General features: G+C 42.4%; 1 protein-coding gene across 4 annotated transcripts in view; it reads right to left on the reverse strand.

Moving 5' to 3' along the window:
* Positions 1–13026: 13026 nt before the first annotated feature.
* Positions 13027–23801, reverse strand: part of Ap1s3 (adaptor related protein complex 1 subunit sigma 3) — a 59412-nt gene continuing 48637 nt past the window's right edge. For 2 of the 4 annotated variants that reach the window (XR_015628796.1, XR_015628795.1), the window contains 3 exons: positions 20114–20251; positions 18811–19002; positions 13337–15324 (listed from right to left, as the gene is read on the reverse strand). Coding sequence is in view for 2 of the 4 variants with exons in the window: in NM_001172150.2 (NP_001165621.1) it covers positions 15289–15324; positions 20114–20251 (174 nt within the window). In the remaining 2 variants the exon portion in view is untranslated. Of the gene's footprint in view, positions 15325–18810; positions 19003–20113; positions 20252–23801 lie in introns of all 4 variants that reach the window. The other 2 variants (NM_001172150.2, XM_087567087.1) reach the window with 2 other exon arrangements.

Genomic DNA, 23801 nt, shown 5'->3' on the forward strand with positions numbered 1-23801 from the left:
GAGAGAGAGAGAGAGAGAGTTTCATCGAGAATCCAGAGCACTGGGGCAGGTAGGAAGGAACTCAAGCCACAGATGATGGAGAGATTAGAGCGAATTGATCAACTACTGCTACAGAGGGATGTCTGGAAAGGGAATTCTGGCAAACAGCTGCACAACAGCAGCTGCGTCAGTAAGCACAGATCTTTCCAATATAAGAAAACACTTCATAGGAATCTGTGTTTTGGCACCAAGTGGATGCTTAGTTCTCTGTTCAACCTCATCCATGATCTAGTGCCTTTTTTCTCCTAACCCTGCCTCATCATCTAGAAAGAGGTGAAGCAAACAATGACTTTATACTCATTTCTTGAGGACTAACTTTGGCCTGAACTCTCCTGCCCCAAGCTGGTTGCTTTGTTAAAAGCTCATCCAGTCTTGTCTGGCAGTATGTCTCATCTCCAGTCCCTTCACATCCAAGTGAGGTCCTACTGAGAGGAGACATGTCTGAACTAGCAAAGAGATGAATAGATGAATGAATGAATGAATGAATGAATGAATGAATGAATGGCCTGTCCATCTTCCTTGGGCTTTCTACTCTGAATGTCTGAATAAAGTACCACTTAACTTTTAACTTACCGCAACACTAACCAGCTATGGTTCCAGTTAACTCTAATTTCTCTGTGTGGTATCTGGCCTGAACATAATCTCATCTCCTACAATCATGAACTTCGTTAATGCTTTGAAGGTGTTTTAAAAATTACATATTGCCATGTGTGCCACCAATAAAAGAGGAAAGGGGTAGGTTCAGCAGTGTAATGGCCAGGAGGTTTATTCCCCCCACATGATTTCTAGAGGTTTTCTCTTTCTATTATTAGAGAAAAATAAGGAAGAGAAAGAGACAAAAAGGAAAAAGAGGAGGAGAGAGCAGAGGAGGAAGAATTGGGTAACATTAATACAAACCAAACGTTGTCTGAGAAGCACAGATCTTCTAACTTGAAAAAAATCACTTCCTGGAGGATTTTCATGCTTGTCCCTTCTATTTAAGAAAAGGACCCAAAATTGTAGATGTAAAGCAATTCAGCATAATAAATATACATTGGCAACAACTATGGATTTACTCATTTATCCATGCATGCATTAAGACATCTGCCTCTACCGTGTGCCAGCCTGTGCCAGTTGTGGATACAGAAGGGACAGTCCTTGCTTTCTGAGGCCATTTGCTGTGCAAAGTGGTCTACAGAGCCTCCAGGGATAGCAACAGCAACTGTATAGAGAGAGTGAGAGAGGAGGAAGAGGAGGAGGAGGAGGAGGAGGAGGAGGAGGAGGAGGAGGAGGAGGAGGAGGAGGGTCTGCCTCTACCTGGAAGGGTCAGAGAGCAATGATGGAGGAAAGATAGTTTCAGAGCTGGTGGTTAGACATTCCCAAGAAGTACCCTAGGAGTTAAAAACACATTATCTCTGACTTCAAAAGAACAGCAACCACAAAAAGATATGGAAAATGAGACAATGTACAGAGTTAAATAAATAGCTAATCTGCTAATAAGAAGTCAATTGGATTATTTCAGACAATGTAACTGCCATGAAGAAAATGAGACAGGCCCAGGAACGGGACAGAAACCACGGGGATGATAGGTTGCTGTTTTATGTTGGTGACCGACCAAGCAATGACTCTGAACGGTGATGATGGGTAAATAAGTTCAATATTCTCAACAAGCAAAATTGAAGAAGCCAGCAAGCACATCCTGTGTTGGGGGGATGGATTGAATCAGCAACAGTGAGGCAGGACACATCATGAAGAGGCCAGCCTCCACACCAAGGAGTGGGGTGAGGGAGTGCTCTCTCTAAAGGAACAGATAACCACTCCTGGGTTCAGAGCCACAGACAGGTTGGATCTAACTTCCCTTAGCTATGTTGCCTTCTGAGGAAATCACTGGCCAAGGGCCTGGATTCAAAGATTCTTTTCAAACTCTTCTTCATTTGAGAGACTTGTCACGGGCAGTGAGTCAACAATGTAAACTGAATCTGTATGCCTATCAACAAAATGTAATGCATATCTGATTTCATTCCTGGCCAGTGCTCAGAAACTAAGCATTAAAAAAAAAAAGTCACAATGTGATTTGCAGTGATGTCTATGGAAAATACCTCCTAGTGCATAGCTTCCAAACACCGACAAATGGAGTATGGAGATAACCCCCACACACCATGTTATGCAGAACGTGGAAGAAGGAAACCTGAGGAACAGAGACACTTCCTTGACAAAGAGAAATGGGTGCTCAAAGATAAATCATACCTCCAAGTGGACATCGCCCAGTTACATCTCTAGTGAAGTACAGCCTTCAGAAATTGTCACGCTCTTTTAAGCAAAGGGGTCATCTTATTCCAGGAAAAACATCCTTATGTTTTATAACACATGGTTTAACACACAGTAGGGTGACCATAAAGTTCGTGCACCATGCGTTTTAAAATATTAAAGGATTGAGGTTTTCACTATAGAGAATTGATGCATGTTTGAGAATGTAAGTGTAGCTAGCCTGACTTCAATAATACATAAGGCATGCTTTGACAAAACATGGGATACACTGCTAATATGTACAACTTTTATGTTGCTAAGTACGTTTGAATTGATGAGTCAATGAAGTAATGAAATGAGTAGTTTTTTCCCACATCGACATCAGACATTGAGAGTTTGAACATGTCTGTGAGTCTGAGTGTCTGTAAGGCTTCAGGGAGAGGTGAGATACAGACTGAGACCCACAGGAAGGACTTTACCACCGTCTTTGCTAGGCATCACTTTATTGGTGGAGAAATAGCCTCTTGCATGACAAAGAACACACAATCAATTGTCCATCCTAGAAGTTTAGCTCACTCTGCTTTTAAATGATTATTAAAGTACTAGAAAGCCTGACCTACATCATGACATTCTAAGGATTCTCCACATTTGAGACCCCGCCCCCAGGTAAAACCACAAGTCAGAAGATTAACCGTACAAGGAGGCAGAGAGTAGGAATTTCTTCCTCCTTCTCCTGCGTACTCCATTCTTCTCCTTCCTCATCTATTTACCCTTTCAAAATGCACGAGCGCTCTTACAAGACAGCCATATACCTTGGTGGGGCACCAGTGGAAGGGGAAGCCCTTGGTCCTGCCAAGGTTGGACCCCCAGTGCAGGGGAATATGGGGGAGGGCAATAAGGAGGATGTAGGGGTGGAATACCCGTATGAGGGAGGGGGAGGGTTTATGGACAGGAAACCGGGAAGGAAATAACATTTGAAATGTAAGTAAAGAAATATATCTAATAAAAAATTATTTTAAAAAAATTACTCTCCACGGGGTAGATTTGGAACTTTGTCACAGTTGGATGACCTGAGTTAGATTCTCATTGTCCCTGGGCCAGCAGGTATGTTCATTTTTTTTTTTTTTTTTGGTTCTTTTTTTCGGAGCTGGGGACCGAACCCAGGGCCTTGTGCTTCCTAGGTAAGCGCTCTACCACTGAGCTAAATCCCCAGCCCCAGGTATGTTCATTTTAATGTTTTCACATATACCAACATGCTCTCCTTCAGCAACATATGTTCTTTACCCGTCATCTCATAATGACTGTTACGTTTATTTTGTTTTAGCTAATTGCTATTTTAATTATGTTAACGACATATATATATACATACATATATATACACACATATATGTGTTACTGTCAGATATATGAATATATATTCATGTAAATTTTCTTCCATTGAAAACATGGAGATAACTTTTAGATCAAAGCACACACACACACACACACACACACACACACACACACACACACACACCCCTGAAGTCTATTCATGCAAATGTTGGCCGATAGTCTTTACCTCAGCCATGTCCATTCTAGTTCCCCACATGATCCCTAGTAGAACGTGAAGCTATTGCACTCAGATTTTAGAGCGTTCTCCCAGACTCTCCCATAAATCCTTCCCCTCTTGGTTTCCCTCGTTATTTGCATTCATATACTGTGTTACTGAGCATTAGTGTTCGAGTAGGGTTGGGCAAGTTGAGTCTCCGGAATTCATTAAAGGAGCTCAGAAGACGCTGAAGCTGTGGGAGTGAGAGTTAAACAAGGCAATGGAAGGACAGAGCTCAGAATCAGTAAAGGGTATGAGCGTGGAGGGCAGAGTCCTAGAGAAACCAACTCCAGGGTGCTCAACGTCCACTGTCAACAGTAACCTATAAGGGTGCGTTTAATACACCAACGATGACAATAACCCAAGCTTTCTATTGCCTTTGACTCTAAAACTTAGTCGTGAAACAGTGGCTTGCAGGAGCCCACAGAGACTGATCAGCACTCATGCCTCCTTTACCATTTTCACTCTAAATTTTTATTTTTCTGAATTTCCAGCAACAAACAAGATGATGAAATGGAGCATCAAGTAAACAGGGAATTTTTACATGTATCAGTATGAAATTTTATCTCTTTTACTAGTGTCCATATTTCCCCGATTGCTCAACTACTATAAATTTGAAAAGGGGAAAACAGAGACAAAGACAACACCTTTTTTGTCCCTTGTGAATAATGGCTTAGCTCCATCTAGTGTAATCGGCAGTCAATCATTTCCATGGCAACCAGCACTCCGAGCTACACTCAAGCTTCCTGTTTACAAAGGTGCTTTCCCAGGCTTTGCTGGCTTCTCACTTGCATTTGTACAGATCTCACAGTGGGTCCAAAGAGAATGCCAACACATTTGTGCAGCCGAAAGCCAAAGGAAGACTGGTGAGAAAGAGGAACTAGCACCCCACCACTGCCCACTCTGTGACTCAGAAAACAGTAATCATACCAAAGGAGGCCCCACTTTAAAACAACGCTATCCCTGCCACAACTGTGCTAAACTCATAATCTACGGGAAGAGCTAAACACAGCAAGCACTTTGGGAGATGTGAATTGTGTATTTTTTTTAGGAGTTTACTCTTCCCCATATAACCAGAAACCATCAGGGGCTCATCCATCTTGAGGACAAAAGTTGACAATGGATTTGCCACCAGGATGAATGGCTTTCCATAAACAGTGTTGAATTAAAGCTGACCTGAAAATGTGAGATTCTAGTACTAGTATACTTCTTTCTTTCACAAAATAAACAATTGAATAAAATAAACATCCTTAAGGTTCCATTTTAGTTTTGATCACTTCGCAAAATAAACAAATAAAATACAAGTTCTTGGGGCTGGGGATTTAGCTCAGTGGTAGAGCGCTTGCCTAGGAAGCGCAAGGCCCTGGGTTCGGTCCCCAGCTCCGAAAAAAAAAGAACCAAAAAAAAAAAAAAAAATACAAGTTCTTAAGGGGCCGCCATTGTGTTCGATCATTGTGTTTGATTGCTTCATCATGGAGCACCCAACATTCAACTGTCACTCAGGGCTTGCTTGTTAACCCTTACTGTGCCAGGGTCCGATAGGGGCAGTAAAGTCTTTTTGCAATAGGCAAAAGAGAGGGAAAAAATATCCTGGATAATAAAGTCAAAAGCACTGTCCTGAAGGTTTGAGATCCCATCATGCTTTGGGAATATAATGTTTTAAAGCTAAGATAAAAGATAATGAGAAGCCGTGTGACCAAAAATGACGCTGCTTGCAGTTTTTATGATCATGTTGTGCTTCCTTAAAGATGTGCAAGCCTGAAGCCAGGGGGTGGTGGTGCACACCTTTCTTCCCAGCACTTGGCAGGCAGAGGCAAGCAGATGTTGGCGCTCAAGGGCAACCAAATCTACAAAGCGAGTCCCACGTCAGTCAGGGCTACACAGGCTACACAGAGAAACCTGTCTCCAAAAAGAAAAAGGTTCCAACCTGAGAGTGCTAAGAAAAACTTACTTGCTATTTATAGACCATTTATCAAAAAACTCTCTCCATTTCTCATCTCCCTTCTTTTACACACACACACACACACACACACACACACACACACAATCGAAACCATCTTGATCACTGTGCATGCTTTGTCATGTCAACAACACATAAGATACACATTTAAGCCAAAAGACATTAAAGGAGACATCGTTGAAGGGGCTTTTAGAAGGGGCAAGAAGAATGGACCAAGGAGATTTATGAAAACAGTGGCATTTAAGTTGTATATTTAAGAATCTGGGGTTGGACAGAGGCGAATGCCAGCAGCAAACCACTGAACTGAGAATAGGACCCCCGTTGAAGGAATCAGAGAAAGAACTGGAAGAGCTTGAAGGGGCTCGAGACCCCTTATGAACAACAAGGCCAAGCAACTAGAGCTTCCAGGGACTAAGCCACTACCTAAAGACTATACATGGACTGACCGTGGACTCTGACCTCATAGGTAGCAATGAATATCCTAGTAAGAGCACCAGTGGAAGGAGAAGCCCTGGGTCCTGCTAAGACTGAACCCCCAGTGAACGTGATTGTTGGGGGGAGGGTGGCAATGGGGGGAGGGTGGGGAGGGGGACACCCATAAAGAAGGGAAGGGGGAGGGATTAGGGGGATATTTGCCCGGAAACCGGGAAAGGGAATAACATTCGAAATGTAAATAAGAAATATTCAAGATAATAAAAAAAACACACACACACAAAAAAAAAAGAATCTGGGGTTGGGGATTTAGCTCAGTGGTAGAGCGCTTGCCTAGGAAGCGCAAGGCCCTGGGTTCGGTCCCCAGCTCCGGGGGGGGGGGGGGGGGGGGGGGGGAATCTGGATGAAGAGGGCTGGCAAGATGGCTCGGTGTAGAAGGGTGCTTGCTGATAAACCCGGTGACCTAAATTTGATCCTGGGAATGCAAAGGGTAGAGGGAGAGAACCAATCCAAGAAAAGTGGAACTCATGCACCAGGCACAAGAGAAAAAGATTTGTAGCCTGTTTGATCAGAAGTGGTTAAGACCAAGGCAGAGGTCCAGGGCTAGGCAAGCATGCAAACTGGTGACATGGGCAAGCACAGCACTGGGACCCAGGACACAGTCTCTCAGTTCCACAACCTCAAAATCCCAATATTGCCAGCCATTACAATTTTCCAAAAGTCTTAAAATTATATCTAATTTTTATGTGAAACAAGATGATCTTTACAAAATGATAGACAAAAAGAAAAACATTGTATGTAGGCTCAGGGCGTTCCTGGGGCGCACATCCATGGTGTACAAATGACACGATAATCCCATCTTTGCTAATACAGGTTGACATCTCTATCTTAGGAGCTGTCTTAGTTCTGTCTGTATTGCTGCTGCCAAAATCCTGACAGAAACAACTTGACACAGGAAAGAATTTGGCTTGTGGTTCAGTCCATCTTGGCAGGAAAAGACTAGCAATTTCTTTCTAAAGATTTATTTCTTTATTTTTATTTATTTATGTGACCTGTTATAAGACCTGCTACTGTAGCTGTCTTCAGACACACCAGAAGAGGGCTTTAGATTTCATTGCAGATGGTTGTGAGCCACCATGTAGTTGCTGGGATTTGAACTCAGGACCTCGAGCAGTCAGTGCTCTTAACCACTGAGCCCTCTCTCCAGCCCATGGACTTGGAACTTTTAAGGGCCACCATGACTGAGACATGTTGTAAGGATCCTCACAGGCATGAGCTGCTATGCAGAGAGAACAGGACCAGAAGCATGTAGCAGGTTAGAACCTGTATAGGCCAACTCCTAAGTTACTGCGGCTAGGCCCTACCTCTTCAAGAATCCAGTGTCCCGGGCTGGAGAGATGGCTCAGTGGTTAAGAGCACCGACTGCTCTTCCCGAGGTCCTGAGTTCAATTCCCAGCAACCACATGGGGGCTCACAACCATCTGTAATGAGATCCGATGCCCTCTTCTGGTGTGTCTGAAGACAGCTACAGTGTACTCATATATAATAAATAAATAAAATATTAAAAAAAAAAAAAGAATCCAGTGTCCCAAACAGTGCCATCCTCTGGGGAACAGGTGTTTAAAACATAAGCCTATGAGGGGCATTTATATTTCAACCATAACTGTAGCTGCTTCCACAGTCATGAAATAAACATTTTGGGTGGGTTCACTGTAACAGGTCTTGTAGTGTCTATGACCTGAGAAGGCACTTGAGATCCCAGTGCTGATGATTCTGCTGGTAACAGCCCAGGGTTGCTTTGTGCATTACATAGGGCAGACTCAGCGTGACAAACAGCTGGAGTTCACTGACCAGACAATAGAAGGTAGAAGTCCCTTTCTGTCGCTTAAGATAGATCAACTGGCTGGCTTTCCTGACAGCATAGTTTTAAAGTCTTGACATGACTCTGCTTTCTCTAAATCATGGACTGTAACTGGGAGAAACAGAAAAGGAAAGGGCTCACATCAGAGTTCTAGGACTCAGGCTTGCAATGGGAACATTCCTTTGACCTACATTCCATTGGTAATTATTATGCCCATGAATATAACGTGACCTGCAAGAGGCTGGGGAACAAATTCTAGCAGCGCGCACGCACGCACACACACACACACACACACACACACACACACACACACACACACACACACACACACGCAAGAGCACCAGGAGGAGACCTCGTACACGAACGCCAGCGCCTCTCCATCACTCTTTAAGCTTAGTCGTTAGCATCCAATACTGACTCCTCAGCTCAGAACCCAAATGTGAAGTTTTCAGCCATGGTTAGCTGTAAACAAAGTTAAACTGAAGCCTTAGCTAAGTGTGGTAAGCAGTCATCAGATTCTGCTATTTCAGAGTCTTCTCTGGTGCCGGGAAAAACACATTTCCTTCCCAAACTGAAAGACCCCCAGAGCAGGGAGACCCGCACTCAAGTCTCGGGATGACTCGGCCCCCCAAGAACTCACACAAGACCATCCTTGCTGTAATCACATGAGGTTTATCGGTAGGAACCAGTGCACTGGGGTCGAGACTCATATCCCATGCAGGGGCAGTGGAGTTCGACTACCAGTAGCTAAGAGAAGGGGAATTTAAAGGAAGAAACTACAACCCAAGTGGGTAGGGAGGGCGTCATTGGAAAATGTCGAGAATACCAGTGAAAAATCACAAGGAGAAGCTTCCTGCTTCTCAAGGTTGTTCTCTAAGATTTTAATCTAACTTTATAGTCAGCTAGTTCCTGGGAGAGAGTTGTCGAACCAGCCGATGCAATTACCCATTCTATGGTCCTAGAAGAAGCTTCCTGGAACATACAATCCCAGGGCCTAACCGTTTTTTTTCTTCTACTCTGAACTTTTGTCTAGGGGGGGAGGCAACCTTAAAACTTCTACCTTTCAAAACCAGTGAGAACTTCCACCTGCAGAACTCACCAACACAAGAACTAGGCAGTTCACTTCTTGCTTGTATTCCAGGACAGACTTTTTCTCTACTCCTGTACTGATGCCAGTCATTCAGAATGCAATATACTTGACCCACATCAGTTAAAGGAATGAAAACCATGGCTCTGAAAGCCATTAGCCTCTGTTGCTCACCCAGTAAATGCCTTTGGTGGTAATGCCTTTGGTGAAAGGAGGGTTAATTCAACAAAGGGCTAGCACCAAGGACCCTATCAAAGTCTGAGCAATAGTGTTCTCATTTCCTTTCTTCTGGTGCATAATGAGTTTCTGGTCTGGCTCACCCGTCATCTGGTCATACTCCCATAATCTACCTCTCTAAAGAGCAAGTACATGAGTCCATCAGTGACACTCAGGACTAGCATTGAGGTTCCCAAGCTCTAGTTTATTGTCTAAGTTCTACATTAATACAAATAGGGCTCAGAGTCTCAAGGTGCTGGGGCTTACTTGCTTTCAGAGACTGGTTTTGGGAAACCATTTGTGTATACACGGAGATAAAAAAAATTAAGCTTTATTTCCTACGGTTTGAAAATTCATAAAAATTGAAATTCTGTTTATTGGCGTTTGGATGGCGTCCTCAGAAACATTCTTAACTTCTGCACTTACACATTCTGACTCAGCAAAGAAGGCTAGGCTGACTCCATGACAGGCTTCAAATCGGCAGCTTAGGATCAACCAGGCAAGTCAGTTGCTAGGAAAAAAAAAAAAAAAACTAAACAAAAACCCAGGTTTCTGGCAGATAGTCAGAAACTGCCCTGCCCTCAGAAGCTGCACCACTACCTGGCCTGAGGCAAGGACAATGGGTCAGCAGCAGTTTCCAGACTTCCTCAGCAGCAGTTTCCAGACCTCAATGTCCAGTCCCCAAGACCAGGTAATGGAATGCCCCTAGAGATGGAGCAGGATATATGTCACCTACCCCAGAATCCCCTAATGTGCTTTAAATCAGGTCTGTGCACTCACTTGGTTGTCTTTCTGGCTTGGTAATGGGAGACCCCAGCACGCTGGACTTCTGCAAAATAAAACACTCTTTTCGCTTATATACTATTTGAGTCTGGTGAATCAGGGACCCTTACAACAGCATTTTAAACACGGACTACAGGAGTAGAGTGTCTTAGTCTGATTTCTATTGCTGTAGTAAAACAATATGACCAAAAGCAATTTAGGGAGGAAGCAGCATAGTTGGAGGCGATGTTCAAGGCAGGAAACTAATAGCAGGAACTGGAGCAGAGACCATGGAGGAACACTGCTTACTGACTTGTTTTTCATGGCTTGCTCAGCCTGCTTTCTCATACCACCAAAGGCCACCTGCCCAGGGGTAGCAATGGGCTGGGCCTTCCTTTAGGAATTAAGAACCAAGAAACACTCTCATAGACTTTCCTTACAGGCCATCCAATGAACAAATTTTCTCAGCTGAAGTTCTTCACAAATAATTCTAGCTTTGTGTCAAGCTGACAAAACACTAACCAGGACACAGAGTGATGAGGACTAATTTCTCACAGGAAGCATCCCCTAAAATCACCTGTGATTTATTATATTTTGGTTTGTTGCATATGTAAAAGGTTTGCACTTCCTTCAAGCTATGCTTTTATAATTTTAGTAAATTTTTCAACAAATAGTCTAAAATTATTTTCTTTGTTGGTACTGTTATTACCTGTGATTACTGCTCCAAGTAAAACATACAACTGATTTTAGTCTTTTTTCTCATTAATTTTCCTTGGTTTGCTCATTTTTCCATCAGTTTGGTCTTAGCCTTTAATCTTACAATTATTCAAAATTCAACTAGACAAAACACTATTGAGCATTGTTTCTTCAAAGTGCCCATTTCTAATAATAGGAAAATGTAATTTCATTAAGTCAATTCATTATAGAAGATAAATTTTCCAAAATGTATTTAATCCCACATAATTGAAACTAATATTTATAGTTTAAGACCTTTATGGAAGCTCATTTTCTTTAACCGAAATTAATATTTCAGGCATTCAAATTTAAACTGCATTAATTGAAAATTTATCACATTTCACTTCTCAGCTTATTTGATTCCACTCTAATGAATGCAAATGATCTAACTTTTGCTTTAATTTTTTCCTTTTAAATAATTTATTTGAGAATTTCACAGTTTATTTATCGTATTCTTTCTCAAACCCCAACTCCTCCCATATCTTCCCCCCTCTCTAACCATCTAACTTTAGGTACTTTCTCTCTTAGAAAAAATAGAAAGAAAAGAAAAAAACTAAAAAACTAAAAATGTCTGATTTGTTCTGGTCAACTATTCCGGCGAATGGGCCTGCCCTGGACTATGGCTGATATATCCAATGTCACTCCCTTGAAGAACATGATGGAGTCATAAATGTATATCAAATTAATTGGCTTTTCTTACTTAAGAGAGAGATGCTCTCAGAAGAACATGTTCCAACACACACTAGAAAGAAAAACAGTAAGTGGACAACACCCAGAACTGATGTCAGGATGGGAACGGCATATGCTATAGACAGACGCCCCATAGCCAAGAGGACCCTAAGATTCAGTAAGCCTGTGAATTCGCTCACAGAGAACTTACAAAAAGTCTTGCAGGCCTGAACTTCATACCAAATAATTCATCAAAATGTGACTCTCAGGTAGGTATCGTATTTTAGGCTTATAATCTCAGCAGTTTGGAGACAGTGGCAAGAAGGTTACAAGCTGGAAGCCAGCTTGGACTACACAGTGAGATCCTGTGCGGAAAAAAAAAAAAAGAAGAGAGAGAGAGATTATGCTGGCTAGTTTTTTGTCAACGTGACACAAATTTGAATCACCTAGGGAGGGGAATCTCTTATATATTTGGTTGTGAGCCTAGCCTTTAATGGCTGAGCCATCTCTCCAGCCCGGGAGAGGGAATCTCAATAGAGAAATTGCATGAGAACAGACTAGGAACAAATTTGTGGGGCACTGATTAATGACGCATGTGGGCAGGGCCAGCTAATGGTAGGTAGGTAGTGCCACCCTAGGCAGGCAGTCCTGAGAGGCATAAAGAAGCTATAGCAAGCACTGGGAGCAAGCCAGTGTGCAGCATCCGGTATGGTCCCTGCTTTAGCTCCTGCCTCCAGGTTCCTGTCTTGAGTTCCTGCCCTGACTTCCCTTCATGATGGACTATAGGCTGAAATAAACCCATTCTTCCACAAAGTGCCTTGATGATGGTGTATTATCACAGCAATAGGAAGCTAATTAAGTCAGAGAGGTGGAGAGGAGAGAAAAAGGGGGGAAGGAAGGAAACAGGAGGAGGTATTAAGTGGGGGAGGGAAGGGAAGAGGAAGGGCAAAGGAAGAAGAAAGAAGGTGTTAGAAGGGAGAAGAGAATGGAGATGAAGGAGGAGAGTGGATGGGAGAGGGGAGAAAGAGGCCACTTTAATAAAGCCCTAGATGCTATTAGATGCTTCTGGTTTTAACTGTGACAAAGCAGATTGTTATTGTGCAATAACACATATTGCACAATATGTGCATATTGTCTACATGAGTTTCATCAAACCTTTATAATAAGTCAAAAAAAGATTGAAACAATGTAATGGCCATCCATTTACAAATTGTTGGACACTTGTCATTGGCTCCCTTTAAACAACCCAGAACATCTGAATGTATTGTATCAAAAACCAATGTGGATAGGTACACTAGCATTTTCATTTATTTACGAAGCCTTGGAAAAATGAAATTCAAGGCCATTCATCAATGATATCTTATAGGTTGATAATTAGCATCTTGGAAGAATTTCCAGGTTTCAGAGCATGGTGTATTTGTTGAAAGCTTTACTACTATTTTAAGAGATTTCAGGACGAGAAGATTCACTCACTTTATTATTTTTTAAAAAAGTCTTGACATTTGTTAAAGAAAGATTGATCGCTTTCTCAACATCCAGTAAAGAAATCTTGTTATCACACTGTGAGGGAATGGTGGAACATTTGGAGGGGGACAAGAGATTTTCTTCTCCCAGGTGCTGCCACCTTGTGAGTTTCTCTTTATTGGCAAGTAGAAAGAAATTCTAAAGGGATTTTACCAGAAACCAAGGGTGGAATTGCAAGAATCAAAAGGTCATTGAAAAAATATGTATTACATACACAGTCATGAAAGCACACTCAAGTTCATCATTAACATATTTTTAACCTTTTATTTGGATGTTTTATACAAATTCAGTATATTTTTTCCTCTTATTTGGTACTTTGTCTTAGAATCTTATAATAATAAAGAAAACATATCATGATTTTTCACTAAAGCTCATGTAAGCTGTTCCCCAAGTCCCCTGTATTTACTTCAATGTATCACATAAATATGATCTCTTTCTCTATGAATAGACTGACAGGAAGAATCCTTGTGCAAGCTAGACAAGATCAAATATGGAATTATCCAGAATATAAGTAGTACATTTAATGAAACTCAAAAGATACTTTCCTTCAAAAACAATGGAAAGGAACTGGAAAACCTCTGAAGTTACAGAAAGTTCAGTTTTACAAAAATGTTTGAAAAACAACAATTTTTACCGTACTTTTTAAAAAAGTTAACACACAAAACTGAAGACTGCCCAAAGATGTTCAGAAAGAACAAACATTATCAAAATTATATTAATTTGAAGATAAATCAACTATTAAAAGCCTAGTTATTAGCTCATATGAAATCTGAATTATTGCTTTTAAATAAATGGTCATACTAAGGAATGGGTCAGTTTGTCTGTCTGTCCTTCTGCACTGGTTTTGCCATCTTCCCTTAAATATGCCTGATGAGATGAACAACCACATTCTCTAAGGGTCCGCTGTACGAGAGCTCTCTCCGAATACAAAATCAAGTACACTATTGTCTTAGGAAAACCACAAGAGTCCGCAGCACTGTAATGCAAAGGACAGCAAACCTTGACACTAACACTGAGAACACATATGCAGAACTACAGACAGAAGACAGACATCAGGAACAAAGGCTCCAAGAAGCTTCCCACTTCACATCAGCTCAGGCTTTTGTTTTGGTGTTTTGTTCTGGGTGCTCAGAACTTTTGTTTTGGATGCATGAAGGTGACATGGTCACAATAATTACAGTCAACAGAAAATGTTTTTCTGGGTAAGAGGGGGAAAAAAAAAGGAAATAGAGTCACCTCCCATGAAGGTCACAATGAAAATACATGTGAGCTAAGGAAGCCTTAAACAGTCACCTTACATTAAAATTATTTTTTAAGTCTCATAAAAAAATGAGATATCTGAAAATAAAATATCTTTAAAAAAAAAAAACCACAAGGAACATGAGATATAAAATCATAGGAGAGATCACAATTACTGCTATATAAATATTGATATAGCTCTTCCTCTCAGTATTATGGTAATAACAGGAGATGCTGTAACATTTCATCTCCAGAGCTCTAGACACCTTAATAAATAGTTCATAGAAACCATCTTACTGAAATGTCCCTTATATTCAATTGAAAGCAAAGTAAAAACCTTGATCTAGCACCTTCTAAGACATTAAAATCTCTAATGAAGTTTTATCCCAATTCTAAAAAAAAAAAGTTGAATTCAAGACATTAAAGTCATATACATTGTATCTGACCTGAAATTATAGTAGCATTGAACATATTAAAAAAAATACCTAGCATCATGTATGAAATCTGAGCTACTAACATAAACTTAACATATGTACATTTTTAAACATTTAGGAAAGGCATTTATTATATAAAATACACTTTACATTGAAATTGTATGTTATCACAAGGCAGTTGTTGGTCTACAGGTAGAAGGTCAAATGGCAACAAAAATTATCATATTGTAACTAATATTTGAAATTGCCTTAAACAAATACCACAAGGATTTAAAACAAGACAAGCAACTATTGTGTCTGCAGCCATTAATCGGAATCGCCTGGAGCCACCGTGGGTATTGCCACACAGTATCATACAGACATGGAGCAACAACTTGACATTTGCTAGCTAGCACAGAATCCCTTTAAGTCATTTTTGGTGTTGTGCCAGAGGCTGTGTGGAGACCGGATTCGAGGAGTTGCTTGTTTGTAGGATCACAGCATGAAGCACGCAGAATCTTCAAGTAGGCTGTACACTTAAAATGTCGGCTTGTTCATGTATTCTTCCATTGTCTGAAAGAGAGCGGTGACTAAGAGCAGTGTTCCTTTCAAGCCACATGCATTCTGTTTTGTTCTCTTTTGCAATATTGAAATTCAAAAACATACACAGACGCAACCTTTTGCACTCTGCAAAGTCTGAATCTCATTTGTCTCCATGTATGCGTGGAGGTAAAGATATCACTTTTAATCGAGAGAGGGCTGAGCTTGATCAGGAAGTGGATGTTTGAAAAGAGAGATGTGAAAGCAGTAACTGTGGAGAAACCACTGCTGACTTAAAGTTCATGGGTCTGAAATGGTTGTGAGGACCATAGGCAGGCCTGTGTGTGCTACAGAAGCCCCAAGCATACAGTGTAACAGATACCTTGTTTCCCATACTGTGCAGAACCTCTTCCTTAAACCTACAACCCAATCAGAGGGGACAAGCATCTCATGATTCTGGAGGCTTTCTGCCATGCTTTGTGGAAGAGTTCCTCCAAAGCACCCAGACCCTCTTTCAGTTCCCAGGGTTGCTAATAAACCCCAAAGTTTTCCTTTCCTGTCTTCATCTTTTCTTTAAGTGTTTTGAGTTCGTAACTCCTGGATACAAGTAGAACTCCACAGCCATAGCGGTATTGCAACCTCCCTCCTACTGATACACATGTGTGAAGCACCATGGCCCAGGTTAAGAGGGGAAGAAGGGGGCAGCAAGTAATTTTATACAATACCTTAAGTCTCTGTGAGTCACTCACTGTTAACCTGCTTAACAATCAATGCTTAACTATCCACCCCAACATGTGTACCCCCTTTGAACATCCCAGGAAAGAATGACAGCATGGGCCAAAGAGATCAAGGCTAGTGGCCAACAAGACTGTCTTGAGCAGCTCAACCTGTGGGTCATGACCCTTCCAAGGATCACAGGGCCGATCTCCTACATATCATAGATTTTGATTATGATTCATAACAGTAGCAAAATTACAGTAGTGAAGTGAAATACCTTTATGGCTGAAGGGGTCACGACAACATGAGGGACTGTGTTAAAAGTCACAGCATTGGAAAGGTTGAGAACCACTGAGCTAGAGGATGCCCAAATCAGAAATCAGGGTTTCTAACGGCATCCTGTGTCTCTTTAGAATTCCAGGGCAGTGCTTCTGAAATTACTTATGCTCAGTCAGCCACACTTCCCCCAAAGCCTGCCAGCCTCCTAACTGAGCACTGGCCAAGAAAGGCCCAGACCCCAAGGCATTTGCTCAGAATCTCCTCAGGAAGAGTCCATCCTTCTCTTTTAACTTGACTGGGGTATCAAACCTGGCCCACAGCCTCGGTGGGTTTTGTAGGGCTGATTGAATGTGGTCCCATTTAGAAAGATCCAAAACGAGTCGAGTCTAAAATTTACTTAGAGTAAGAGATTATCAATGTTAAAAATCTAGAATAGCATGCTCTATTTATCTGATACTCTAATCTTCTATGTGCTATAGCTTTGCAGTTGAAATGCCTTACTTTTGCAAACTTGACTAAACTGAATTGGCTGCATGAACACACTGCCTGGCCCTTTCATGCTATTTGTCCTTTGATGAGAACGGCCAAGGGCATGAAATGGACACCTCCCAGACTCTAGGGTCCACTGGGCTCTGGTTATCTGCCCTGCGTTAGCATGAGGTGACTCAGGGCCTGAACTCTGTCCTACCTGCCCTGTCTGAGTCCTGCTATCGCTCCAGGAGCATAAGGAAGTCATGTGAGGATTTGTTACTTTCTTGAACTTGCCACTGAAAAGGGTTGGAACCGACTTAAAACTGGGACAGCATCAGATCTTTGTCCTCCCCATGCCTTCATGAGACTTTGCCTCGAGTCGGATCGTGGGACCCACACCATGGTGTGGCATTTGTACCTCACACTCAGCCCTTTCCCACTGTACTGTAGTTTTGGTTTATGCTTTGAAGGTAGAAGTGTTGGAGCTCACCAAGCGGTACCTCATGCATCACGGATGTGTGAGATGGCCTGCTGCTGGAACTTCATTTGACCTTCCCCTCTCGACAAGGTATGGTCTATAGAGATTATCCACTAATGGCTGCCCCCTACTGGTAATTTTGAGAATTACAATGTCTACTCTTGAGTCTATGTTTCTGTCTCTATCAGACTACCCACATTGCAGCTGCTCCCTCCCATATAAATCACCCTCTTGGGATGATCAACATCTAACCTGAATACACTCAGACTAAGCTTTGAGCACCTGGGGCTTTGAGCCTATTGGGTCTTCTTAGGAAATATGTGAAAATAACTTTGGTTTTCCTCCCCTGCCCTATGAAACCTTCACTAAGTGTAATTGGGGGAAGGGGGTTCTAAGAGCTACTTCAGCTACTTTAGTTGTTCTAAACCAGTATTTCTCAACTGTGGATCACAACCCTTTTAGAGGTGGAACATCAGACATCCTGTGTATCAAATATTTAAATTACGATTCATAAGGGTAACAAAATTATAGTTATCAAGTACTAACAAAATAGTTTATTTTGTGGCTGGGGGAGGGGTGTCACCATAACCTGAGGAACTGTATTTAAAGTTCACTCCATTAGGAAGCTTTCGAACCACTGTTCTAAAGGGAAGACAATGTCATAATGGCCTTCCTTGGCCTCTACGGATATGTGTTTAGGACATATTTGTTCCTGAAGGTCAAGAAATAAAGGGGCCATCTTTCTCCTTTGTACAATCTTAACATTTTCTCCTACACATTTCCTACTTCCTGAAGCAGAACAGACAGGTATAGTCAATTTCTCAACAAGCCCCCCCCCTCCAAAAAAAGACCCTTGACATCTCTGGAGGGGATCCCAGAACCCATGAGGACACTAGCAACACTCTCATTGGCCAGCTCTGTGCATTCAACAAGTGACATTTAAGGTCAGCCACAACCTTTCCTGCTTTCTGGGGCACAATGTTTAAGCCAGGGTCTCTGAGGAAACCTTTCACACTGCCCGTTCAAATCACCAGGGACAGGAACGAAGCCATTAGTGCCTCACTGAAAAAAGGGCTCACTCCTGAAAATGCCTGGTCCCAAGATTTAAATGTAACTTGAAACACGGATTCACTGAAATCCCGTAAAAATTTGTTTTCTGCAGTTAGAGGACTTTGAAATAACCTAGGTATGCCTTGACCTCAGTTCATGAAGCTTTAATTACTGAAGTGCCAAAGCCCCCGTGGAGACTCTATAAGGAGCTCCCCTCTTCTGTAAGGAGTTTCCATCTCAAAGAGCAAGAGGAGAGCCTCAGAAACAATCCCCACTTCCTACTCCCTGCTTCCCTGCCCCAGCATATTTTAATAAATGCTCTTTTGTGGAATTTCCGAACCACTGATTTCTTCGGTACCTCATAAAATCCCACTTCTTGTGGCATTTGAAAAAGTCAAGTAAGACTCAGAGAGGTCCAATATGTTTCTTTGAGGGGACAACACCTCTAGCAATAAATGCATTAGCCTAAGGAACGCAGAGCTGCTTATGAGAGCCCACCCTTCGCTTCCTTCACTTCTACTCACCTGAGGATGGAGTCCCTCCATGGGCAGAAGTAAGTAATCAGCTCACAGTACTGCCAAGACAGCTGCTGGGAAATCAGGCCTAATGTCTTATTAACTTAACCAGTCTCTTAGCTCCAAATAGCAGGAAGAATGACTTTAGCACCAGTTTTAAAAAGGTGCTTTATAATTCTTGAAATCCTCTTGACTCTTGACCTGTTATGAAAACAGGAAGATGGAAAACCCACTGAGGCCAGGGGTGGTACATGCCTGTCATCCCAGCAAAATGGGAGGTTGGCAGGAGGATCGTGAGTTCAAACCCAGCCTGGGTTACACAGTAAGACTCTGTCTTTAAAAAAAAAAAGAAAGAAAGAAAAAGAAAAAAAAGAAAAGAAAAGAAAGGAAAGGAAAAGAAAAACAAAACAAAACAGTAGAGTGGAGGAGACAGGGAAAAGAAATGTCCCTTTTCCCACTGACATTGTTGGCGAGGTGGGACAGAATCTAGGCACCTGGAAACACGCTTGGTTTAGGACTAGTCAGAAGTTCCTCATTTTAGAAGGCAAGAGTTGGTGGAAAATCGCGATCTTTTTGAGTGTCCTTGTAGACGCTGATGTAGGTTATGTTCCCCTATTAGGTCTGATTCAAATCTGGGATGCTTCTAAAAAGTCCCAGGATATTTTATGAGCAATCACGGAGTCAGAAGGAGCACCAAGCACAGGCTTCAAGACCCATTTATACCTGTGTAATCCAGTTACCAACGCTCCTGATTTATTTATGCAAACAAGAGTGCACAGACCTAAGGCCTTCCCAAGAGAGGTAGGAAATTTCAATTAAAATGACAAATGCCATCTCCGATGACGCAGCTCTAATATTCCCAGCAAATGAAATAACTAGGTGCTGCTCTTCTCCCATCCCAGGGCAGAGCAGGTATTTTAATGAAAGCCTTTTTATGCATCTCATAAAAGTACATTTGCAAAGAATAGCACCAAGCATTTCATACACTTCAGAGGGTAAGATATTTTTCAGACCCCGAAGTTCAGCTGAACAGGGCAAGCAAAGATTCAAGACCAAACTGTGAGGGCCCAAAGCTCTGCTTCAGATTTATTAACTACGAAAACGAGCAGGACATTTCAACTCAAGTCTCCATTCGCTCGCTATAAAACAGGCTAACACCTAGTTAGAACTGCTGAGATAATTGACTAAGCTAACACAGGTATATTATTTAAAGTAGAAGCTATGCTCAGAACAGATTGTGGGTGTAGTCCCCAGTGTTAACTCTATGATAATTAGTCCTGGAATCATCCCACACATAGAAAACCATACTGACCTCTTGTAACATATCAGAGTCTTCAATGGCCTTGACCGCTGTTTTCTTGGATGTTTCCTGAATTTCTCCACCTATTATAAACTCGTCAAGGATAAAATATGCCTTCTCAAAATTAAAGATAATGTCCAGCTCACAGACCTGGCAAGGGGGGGAAAAAGTTTAGATAAATTTGTAGTAGAATCAGGAAGGCACCTGCCACCGTCCCCCAGTTTGCCAACATGGCCACACGATTCAGGTATATCCAAACGCAAAGCATCACATGGCATTTCACGGGCATAAAGATGGGAGCAGAGAAACCCAGACCTTAACAAAGGTACAACCAGATCCTATTGAAGTAGTGTGTGTCTTTAAATATTAAGATTTGTGGTGGTTCAAAAGAGAAACGTCCCCTACAGTCTCAAGTATTTGAACACTTGGTCACCCAGCAGGGGGCGCTGGGGTGGTTATGGAACATTTGGGGTTATGGTCTTGCTAAAGGAAGCAGGCCAGCTGGGGCAGGCTTTGGGGTTTGAAGCCTCATCCCTCTTTCTAGTTCACACTCTCCAGGTCTCTGCTTCCTGTGTGAGACAGAGATGTCATTCGTCAAGTCTCTTGCTCCTGCCACGATAGCACACCTCCCCTGCCTTTATGAACTCCTCCTCTGGAACTTTAAGTCAAAAGAAACTGCCCACAATAAGTTGTTTTTGGTCACAGTATTTCAGCATACTATGGGAGAGTTAAATGGTCAATGTTTTGTGTTATAACAGAAACTATGATACTCATTGGGGGAGGGAGACCTCTAGATGCCGTGCTCACACACACACAAGTGGAAGCTGGGTCCCTGCTGCTCTTTAAACACAGGTCCACAACCTCCATTCTCCTGCACTCTTGGCCATCAGGTTAGTGAACTGCCAGTTTTTTAATATATCAAGCTCAACTGTTAAGGCTCCTAAAAATTCTTCCCGAAAGCCCTGCTTCCTGGACTACTGGGTCAGCGGGCCTAGGTCAGGTCTAAACCCTATACTCTGCTAGCAGATTCCAGCATGGTACCGAAGCTTCCGGTTAGCAAAAATGCACATGAACTGGGGTCAAAAGCCAACAGAGAGGCTGATAAGGTCTCAATAAGCAAGTAAGGCCATCCGCATAATCCAGATGCTTCCTGATCCTGCTGTCTTCCTCACTGCTTACTCCACAATTCACTGAAGACTGACTGTGTGCCCACACCCTACGTGCCCAATTGAAGCTGCGCTCTTTAAACCACTGAAACCTCCGTTCTGAAAGTCCTCCATCCTCCTTTGAGCTCACCTCAGAAGCATCTGATACCCCTGTCAATCTGCTTCTTTCTCTTTTTTTAAGATTTATTTATTTATTATGTGTAACATTAGCTGTCTTCAGACACACCAAAAGAGGGCATCGGACCCCATTACAGATAGTTGTGAGCCACCATGTGGCTGCTGGGAATTGAACTCAGGACCTCTGGAAGAGTAGTCAGTGTGCTTAACTGCTGAGTCATCTCTCCGGCCCCTGTCAATGTTTCTTGATTACAAGATTTCTTCTTCCTTGCTCGCCTAGGCTTGGCTATTCATTTAATGGTCTGCCTCTGACACTGATGATTCCTTTTCAGACCTGGATGATTCTGTCTTACTCCTCCCCTACAACCCTGTGTTTCATGGGTAAGTACTGGTGGATCAGGCAAGTTTATCAGCTCAAGGGATAAAAGTGCTTGCTGCCAATCCTGAGATTTGAGGTTGATCACCAAGACCCACAAGATGTAAGGAGAGAACCTGACCCCACAAGTTTTCCTCAGACCTCTACAAACATGCCCTGGCAAGCATGCAATCCCGGACCAAAATCAATTAATATATGTGATTTTAATAAATGTTAAAATAATTATGCATAGAGTGCTTAGGACATATCGACTTGCGGAACAGCTAATGTGTCCTCCCCATGAGGCTTTTTCACTGGCCATTCATCGTCTTCAATCCTGGTGTTCTTCTGCACAGCCCCTTCTCTTCACAACACATGTCATCTTCTGGATGACTTCAGTGGGTCTCAAGGCGAGAGCTCCTTGCTCTCATTCCCTGCCATCCATTGTTCTGCCCTGTTGATTTGGTCATCAATCCCTGTTGATTCTAGCATCCAAATACAATGCTTCCCATTGCTCCACTTCACCAGCTGCTCCAGCCAGTAAATGGTACAACAAAACACGTGTTCTCCATCCACCCGACGTCTTCACCTGCTGACCGCATGTTTACTTGGGCATTCTTCATTCTTCGTCACTGAGTCCCAAATGGATCTCGGGTGGGCTTATGCTTTCTTCCTTTCCTCCCTAATTTTGTTTATTATTTCATCTAATTCATGTGTGAGCTCGTTAATCTTCCCCCTCCAGCATTCTTCTTGTCCTAATGAGTTTTATGTCAACTTGACATAAGCCAGAGTCATAAGGAAGGAGGAATCTTCAATTGAGAAGACACCCCAAGATTGGGCAAGCCTGTAGGGCGTTTTCTTAGTTACTAATTGAGAGGGGAGGGTCCAGCCCATTGTGGGTGGTGCCATCCCTGGACTGATGGTGCTGAGTTCTCTAAGAGAGCAGGAAGAGCAAGCCACGAGGGAGCAGCCTCACAGTGAGCAGCACCCCTCCATGGCCTCCGCCATGAGTTTCTACTTCCAGGTCCCTGCCCAGCTTGAGTTCCTGTCCTGATGAATTATGATATGGAAGTGTAAGACAAATAAACCCTTTCCTTCCCAACCTTCACTGTGTTTCCTCACTGTCATAGTAACCCTAAGTAAGGCACTGCTTCTTCCCTTGGTCTTTGCCTTGTTTACCAATCCTATTGATTCTGCCATCTGAACAAAACCCCAGCCTCCCATCCTTCCACTTCACACCTGCAACCCCTCCCATCAGGCTTACCATAATGACCTTTGCTAAGGTAATCTCTTTGCCCATTCAAAACCATAATCGCACTTGGCTAAAATGCTCCTTTCGTCTCCTTGTATGAGGTCTAGGATTCAAGAGAGATCTTAATTCTCCCATGTGACATAGAGGGTTTCGCCATCCCAATCACACCTCTCTGATTTCCTGTGCCTGTCTTTATCACCTGCCATAGTCATACGTGCTACCTGCCACCATGTTTGATCATGCCCTTACCCTGACACACACCATCAAGAATTGAACCATTCCTCCAAATGCCTTTTATTCTCCTACTGACAAAACCATATACATTTCGCAATGTGGAAAGAATTTTTGCAAATACCTACTTAAGATAAACAAAATGTAGAAACATACTATAAAACTAGGCGTGGTGGCACACACTTTTAACCCCAGCACTCAGAAGGCAGAGGAAGGTAGATCTTAAAGGTGACTTCAAGGCCAGCCTGTTCTACAGAGTGAGTTCCAGAACAACAAGAGTTCAAAGAACCAAAACAGGCAAACAAAACAAAGGCAAAATAATAAACCATTCATAGACAAAGCAAGATGGGGAAGGGTAATACATGTATAATAATAATGATGATAATTTCAAGAAGTCAAGAGAAAGGCAAACTGAATCCATACTCACAAGGAGATTTAGTGAAAATATCCATTGCTGGTAATGCTATGAATAAGCACATACAGCCGCTGTCAGTGGAATTTATAAACCTTGTATGCAGGTTTTGCTTGACTGGTCAAACTGCAAAAATGCTTGTACCCACATCTGGTAGAATTGGTCAA

Source organism: Rattus norvegicus, chromosome 9 (assembly GCF_021556685.1).
Source record: "Rattus norvegicus strain SHRSP/BbbUtx chromosome 9, alternate assembly SHRSP_T2T, whole genome shotgun sequence".
In the NCBI taxonomy this organism is placed as follows: Eukaryota; Metazoa; Chordata; class Mammalia; order Rodentia; family Muridae; genus Rattus; species Rattus norvegicus.